The sequence below is a fragment of the Fukomys damarensis genome, unplaced genomic scaffold, assembly GCF_012274545.1.
Source record: "Fukomys damarensis isolate Sample0158 unplaced genomic scaffold, DMR_v1.0_HiC HiC_scaffold_7, whole genome shotgun sequence".
Taxonomy (NCBI): domain Eukaryota; kingdom Metazoa; phylum Chordata; class Mammalia; order Rodentia; family Bathyergidae; genus Fukomys; species Fukomys damarensis.
In genome coordinates, this window is record NW_022900919.1 from 29,668,412 (window position 1) to 29,675,716 (window position 7,305).

The following is a 7,305-nucleotide window of genomic DNA, read 5'->3' on the forward strand; positions in this document are numbered from 1 at the left end:
TTTTTTTTTTTTTTTTTTTTTTTTTTTTTTTTTTTTTGGTACCGAAGATCAAACTCAGGACCTTGCACTTGCTAGGCAGGTGGTGGAACCACTGAGCTAAATCCCTGGCCCAGCTTGTAGCTTGAGTGAGAAAATCTGCTCCGTGCTGGGGAGGCACCTCAGCACCTGGACAGCATGTCTGTTGCCCCTCCTCATACAGCAAGTGCTAAGGGTACCGCAAGACTTGTGTGGGCTGAGCAAGGGAAAAAGGAGTGCCGCCATAAGAAGACAGAGAGAGCCACTGCTTAAACATCAGATCAGTGTGGCCAGGTGTGTGGCACACTCCTATAAGCCTGGCTGCACAGGAAGCTGAGGCAAGACTGAATCCCAACTTCAAGTCTAGCCTGGCAACTTACCAAGACCCTGTCTTAAAATAAAAAGGGGTTAGGGATGTAGCTCACTGTGAAGGTCCTGGGTTCAATCCCCAGCACTGCCAATAAAGAAAAAGTCCAGTGAAAGACTTCTGAGCATTTGCTGATTCTATTTAGCTGTCGGATTTCCAGGACTCTAGTGTACAGCCCTTGCCATACCCACTGCTGCCAAAAATGGCCAGTGTGTCTCTCGTGTTTACTTTTCCGGGCAGGAGGCAGAGCCCTAAAGCCTCTCAACTTCTCTGGTGCAGTGGATGTTTCTGGGGACAGGGTTTGACCTCAGTCTTGAGCCCTGGGTGCTTCTGGGCAAGTGTCTGTAGTACAGTTTTACATTTTCCTAAAATAAGTAACAGTGCAAAATAAGCTACTGCATTTATACTGGACTTCCTTATTTTTAAAATGTTCTTTAACAAAAAATGTCTAAGTTTCATAGTTTGAAAATACATAAAAACCAGAAAAAAAAAACACCCTACAAATAAAGACATTCACTTTAGAAGCCCACACCTAGCTGGCCTCTCTCGCTCACATCTATAAAGCTACAGGGGCAGGGACTCCTCATTTCACTACACAACACCTAGTGTGCCTTTGTTCAAATCACAACAGGAGGAACAGAAGTCTCCAACTATGGGCTCCGAGGCCCAGGCCCGGTGGCAGCTACCCAGGCACAGCCCCTAACCTTGGGGTACTGACCCAGGGCCAGGCAGGTTTGGCATGCTGCAGAGCCTCAGAGTCTAACCCAACCAGTGCACCCAAAGATATAAACAGCCTGCTGCAGCACATGTGCCTAGGTTTACCGCCACTGCCCTGCACGGCCAGTGGCACCGGCCAAGAGCTTAGGTCAAAGTATCAAGAGAAACCCGTGCGCCTCCAAAAGCTGAAGGCACTCACTTCCCCTTCCCCTCAGAAGCTGGGGAATGTTCTCACTCTAGCCCTATCAAGGCAAATACAACAGTGTAAGTTAAATGAGGGCCCCAAGTGTGAGGATTTTGGAAAAGTAAGACAGAATCTGTTACCAGACTGGCTTTGAACTCAAGGGCTCAAGGAATCCTCCTGTATCAACCTCCCAAGTAGCTGGGACTATAGGAGCCTGGCTCTCCAATATTTTCATACTGAAAAGACCAGAATAATCAAATAGCTTTTTGCTAGAGTGGATCAATTCTGCCACTGAGCTATAACCACAGCCTTCATATAACTGTTCTACTCTCTGCAGACGTGTCCCCTGCAGCCCAGGCTGCCTGCCTTCTTCTAATACACATATTACATTATATAATGCTTTCATATGTTTATGTAGCACATATATACCATTGTCACACTTTACTGTATCTCTCTAACCTCACATACACTGTACATGTAATGTGGCTCAGGTAAGCTAGGCCTGAGAGCAAGGGTAGCCCAGAGCTCTCTGCACTGGTAGGAATGTTTTCTATCTGTGCAACCCAAAGATGTGGCTGCTGAGCACCTGAAATGTGCTGACTCCAAAGAAATGGGATCTTTATTTTTCACTAATTGAAGTGGAATTAGGCACGCATCTCAGGGCTCTCCACAGTGCACATCCCCACCCAGCAGAACACAGGGGCGGGATTGGTGCCAGCGTTCCAAGCGAAGCCCTGAGCCCAGCAGAGGGTGGTGAAAGGGGCTGGGAAGTTAAGCTTGTGAGCTGTTAGCCACAAGATACTCACAGCCTACCCCTTGCCCTTTCCCCACCCAAATACTACATCAATTACTAAAAGCCATGTTGTTTGAAGTGTGGTTCAAGTCGCATTCTGGCCCAGTGAAGGCCTCATGAAGCCCTGTAAACAAGAATTAAGTGATGAGGACTGCAAATAGCTTGACTGAAAAATTACTCTAGTCCTGGATCTGGTTAACAGTACTGACATTTACAGAGAGTCAGTGTTGTATCTTTTTTGTTTTGTTTTTTTGTTTTTTGAGACAGGTTCTCACTATATAGTTGAGACTGACCTGGAACTCACTATGTAGCCCAGGCTGGTCTCGAACTCACAGCGATCCTCCTGCCTCAGCTTCCTGAGTGCCGGGATTACAGGCATGTGCCACCACGCCCGGCTTCAGTGTTATATCGAGTCTAGACATCCGCCCAAACGTTTCAAGTGGTCATAGCTGGGGCTTTCTGGAGGTGGCTGGATCTAGGGTGTGTGTGCTATCTGCCTAAGACCAGGTATCCTGAATGGAATATAAGGGGCTGCTTTCCTGCTTCCTGCCTGCTCTGCTATGATCTGTGTCTCCTTTTCTGATGCCCTCTGCCATGCCACTTTGCCCTGGAGCCAACTGACTATCGACTGAAACTATTACAGAGAGCTAAGTTAGGAAGAAATATTATAGGCAGTCAGACAGGATAGGCTCTCAAGGAAGTCAGTGAAGAGGATGAGAATATATTACAGCTGTGGCTAGAGGCACATCTGTTAAAGGTCAGGCCTCAAGAAAAAGACGGACTGAGTAAGCCTACGTGCTTCCCAAGGAGATATTGGTATCACTTGGTCCAATAAAGTTCTAGACAGACATTAGCCAGGTGGGTGACCAGGACCTCCTGATCCATCCCTTCCTAAAAAGATTTCTGTTCTTTTCATGTATACTTGCTATATGCCTATTACAGCTTATGTCTAGATTCCCCCGTCTTGCCCCAAAGCCTCATGTAGTCATAGTGGGGTTTTTCAGAGGTGGTTGGATCTAGAGTGTGTGATGCTGGGACGACTGTTTGTGATGCAATGCGAGGATCAAGGGCACTAGGATTAAGGGTGTGAGTGCTACTTGCCCTAAGTAACCTGCATTAGATATAAGGGATAGAAAGAACTATGGTCCTCCCTTGTTGCTTTACTACCTTCTGCCCACCATGAACTGTCTCTCCTTTATGATGCCTGTCTGCCATCCACCCTGCCCTGGAGCCAGCTGATTACAGACTACAACCTCTACAAACTGTGAGCTAAATAAACTTCCTCCTTTAAGTTTTGGTGTTGGGTATATTGTCTCAGCAATGAGCAAAGTAACTAATGATCACTGTTCCTTGCATGCTTACCACAAAAAGAACATCAGCTCTTCTTTCCTGGACTCCTTGGTCTCAAAGCTTGCATCATACAAGGCATAGCGACAATCCTTTTCAGGAAGCATCCCCACAAAATGCTTGAAGGGATCGGTAATGGTCACACCCACATCTCCAACTAAGATCTCTTTGCCTTCTTCGACAATGATGCACTTTTTGTCTGCACTGAGACAAAAAATAACAGCCTTCTTTCTTTTCTTGATTTCCTCTGGTGTGGAGCATTTCCGAACTTTCATGTCATAAAATATGCGACATACTTCATCAGCAACTTGCACTCCTGAGGCCTATAGTGAGGAAAACAATGAGAAAGAGGCTTAAAATTTGTTTCATGTCAAATACACATGCTATTTGATTTCTAATGGCAGACTGGCATATAAATCTTTTAAGGTGTACTTCTCATCCACGATGGAAGCTAAGAAAGACTCAAGCACAATCACTAATGATTGTGGACATGGAACTCCATGTGAAACTTACAGTGTCTAAGCCTCCATCACCACCTCACAGTGTGACAGGAGCTTCACCCACCAGCTCTGCAGCCTGAAACTTGAAAGGAGAGCTCTTAGATGCTCCTCATGTTCTTACCCAGGGTTCTCAGAGCCCAGGCTGGAGTCCACTGCCTTCCCTTTTTGTGTACCAGGGACAGTGATGCCAAAAATTCCTTTTACAACATACAGCAGATAGAAAACAATCCCATTCCTATAGCATCTCTTTTTCTAATAAGAGAACTATTTGTAAAGGTCTTCATTCTAGTTACATTTTAAAGTGACAATAAATATGCAGCAATGTATCAGTACTTGCTATTAAAATTCCACTTAGGTGGGCAGGGGATTTAGCTCAGTGGTGCTATACCTGCCTTGCAAGCTCAAGGTCCTAAGCCCTGGTCATGGTGGTGGTGGTGATGGAGGGGATCCACTTAGGGCTGAGGTATAGCTTGTTAGAGGACATTTACCTGCTGTGCCCAACAAGGCTGTGGTTCAATACCCAGCACCACACCCTCCCCTGACTCACAGAACCTCTAAGTTTTAAATTAACCTTAGAATAAATATGAAGATATTTACAATATCTGCTGATAAGGAAAAAGCTTAATAAGGACTATACTGACCAGAAAAATAACCTTTAACCATGTTATACATGCTCTTTTGGGATGAGCAGTTAAGCAAGATCTGATGGTAAAAGATCTTAAAATCGGTTTTTAATCTTTCCATCTTCTTCACCTTTAGTATATCAGAATGTTTATAGTTCATTAACTGCTTTTCTTAACATGTTAGCTTTTCTAAAGCAAGAATTACAAAAAATTTAAATACTAATAAACAATGCAAAAATATTGACACCTAAGATTAATGTCAAATAACTTAAGAAATAAAGATGCAAGTATAATGAAGACAACTCACAGAAAGTATTTAGAAACCAATACAAGGGGGAATGGGATTTGGCTCAGTGGTTCCAATGCCTGCCTCGCTAGCACAAGGGCCCAAGTTCAATCCCTGGTACCAAATAAATTAAAAAAAAATAATAAATGGATTAAAAAAAAAACCCAAAAGCGAACATAAGTACTACTAAAAAAAGGAGAAAGAAACCAATTAAGATAGAACCTGTAATCAGAATATATACAGAACCCTTACAACTCAATAATAGAAAAAAAGATAATAACAGAAAAAACAAATATTTGTATCCTAAATTAAGAAATAATCAACAGTTCTGCATAGACATTGCTCCAAAGAAGGTATGGAAAAAATACTCAACATCAACAGTCAACAGGGAAATACAAATCAAAGCCACAGTGAAATCCCACTTCACTACTAGGTTGGCTTAAGAGGACAACAGCAGGTGTTGGCAAAGCCACGGGGACTCTGCAACCCTTGCAGTACAGAGATGTAAAGAGGCAGCTGCTTTGGCAGTTGGGCAGTTCCATAAAAAGCTAAACACACAATTAAACTATCTAAGAATTCCACTGTCAGGTCTGTAGCTAAAGGATAGAAATGTGTTCACACAATTGGACACAAATGTTCACAGCAGCACAATTAATAACATCCAAATGGAAACAGCTCTCGACCCACCAATGAAGGGACTTCAAATGCATAGTATATCCATACAGTAGATTATTGTTGGGCCATTAAAAAAATGAGTACCTATTTCAGGCTGCAACATAATGAACCCTGTAAAGCAGGACACTAAGGGGGAGAAGCCAGACAGAAAGGCTACATGCTCCCTGAGTCCATTTCTATGTAATGTCCCCAAAAGGCAAATCCAGATAGGAAACAGCTGATGGGGGGGGCACACATAGAAGAGAGGACGACAACAACCAGGGAACATGTTTTTTTTTGGTACCTGGGATTGAACTCTCTGTGGTCCATGCACTTGCAAGGCAGATGACAGAACCACTGAGCTAAATCCCCGGCCCCATGGTTTTCTTTTTGGAGTGATTGAAGTGTTCTGGCATGTGGTGGGATGATAAATACACAATTCTTGAATATAATGAAAAACCAAGGAATTTTACTTTTACAGCCCAGTAAAGTTGCTACTTTTAAACAGGGGGTGGGGTGTAGCTCAGTTGGCAGAAGGACTGCCCAGCACTACAGAGACAAACCACCCCTCAAACATAAAGAAAATTTAGAATCTGGGGTGGAGGGGCTGGGCAGAATACATTAAGATTCTAGCATTTATTAAATGTTAAGCTAATCAGGCCATTAATCACCTCTCTCCCTTTTTTTTTTTTTTTGGTACTGGGAATTGAACTCGGGACCCTGCGCTTGCGAGGCAGGCGGTGGAACCACTGAGCTAAATCCCTGGCCCTAATCATCTCATTTTTAAAAGAGCTCTAAATATATTTCAATCTCATCTAATTTAATCCAGATATAATTGTACCTACTTCTAATTGAATCCACATTTATAAATGATTATAATGAAGTAGTAGATTCAGAAAATTAAGACTAGAAAATGGCAAAAAAAAAAATCCAATCTTATTACATGTCTATTACAGTGTTTTCCTTAAGTCTTTCACTGCTTTTGGAGTAGTAGTTTGCTTGTGAGGCAGGCAGCAGAACCACTGAGCTTATAAATCCCCAGTCCTGCAGTAGTAGTTTTCTGATCTTTACAATTTATCTATGTTGCCAGGCAAGGTGGCATATGCTTGTAATCCCAGCACTCAGGAGCCTGAGGCAGGAGAACCACTCTAAATTTGAGGCCAGCCTGAAGTAAGTAAGGAGGCCCTGTCTCCAAAAAAAGAAAGAAGGAAAGAAAGAATGAATCTATGTTAAGCAAATTAAGAATGCTTAATTTTGCAATAAAAATGAGTGAAATGCTCCATAACAGAAGAAATCAGATCCTAATTCCTCTAGCTCCTCCCTAGTCTAAAATGTTCACCGTATTTCAAAGTCACACTTGACTCAACAACCAATTTTTACAAGGCAAGATATGAAGCTTTGTGTTTAGTCAATCAGTATTTGAATATATGTCACCATGTAAGTACCTCAGATAACACTCTAAATTCTGATTTAGAAATCAAAGTAGTCATAAAAAAGAAAAGAAATTAAAGTAGTCATGTGCTAGTAACAGTACACAGAAAGTAAATATGCATCCTGCAGTTGCGCAGCACTATCCCCAAACATTTAAATCTAGCCATCACACAGACACACTGCTCAGTCTCCAAGGGATCTGGGCTACCTTTTATGGAAAATGCAGCCTCTGGGGTTTCTGATGAGAAGGACCCCAAAGACTTGTGCTTGAGGGAATCAACACCAAAGACTGGAGAGGAGAAACTGGAAGCAACGAACTGAAGAAATGAGATTGAAAACAAAAAACAAATCCAAAGGAGAGATAGGGAGAGGAGAGGGGGACGGGAGA

The 7,305-nt window shown here is 42.8% G+C and overlaps 1 protein-coding gene across 1 annotated transcript in view; it reads right to left on the bottom strand.

Moving 5' to 3' along the window:
• Dstn (destrin, actin depolymerizing factor) overlaps nucleotides 1–7,305 on the bottom strand; it is a 29,827-nt gene that overhangs the window by 2,368 nt on the left and 20,154 nt on the right. Inside the window, exon 2 of the mRNA XM_010634136.3 lies at nucleotides 3,439–3,746. Within this exon, the coding sequence (XP_010632438.1) occupies nucleotides 3,439–3,746 (308 nt within the window). The remainder of the gene's footprint in view (nucleotides 1–3,438; nucleotides 3,747–7,305) is intronic.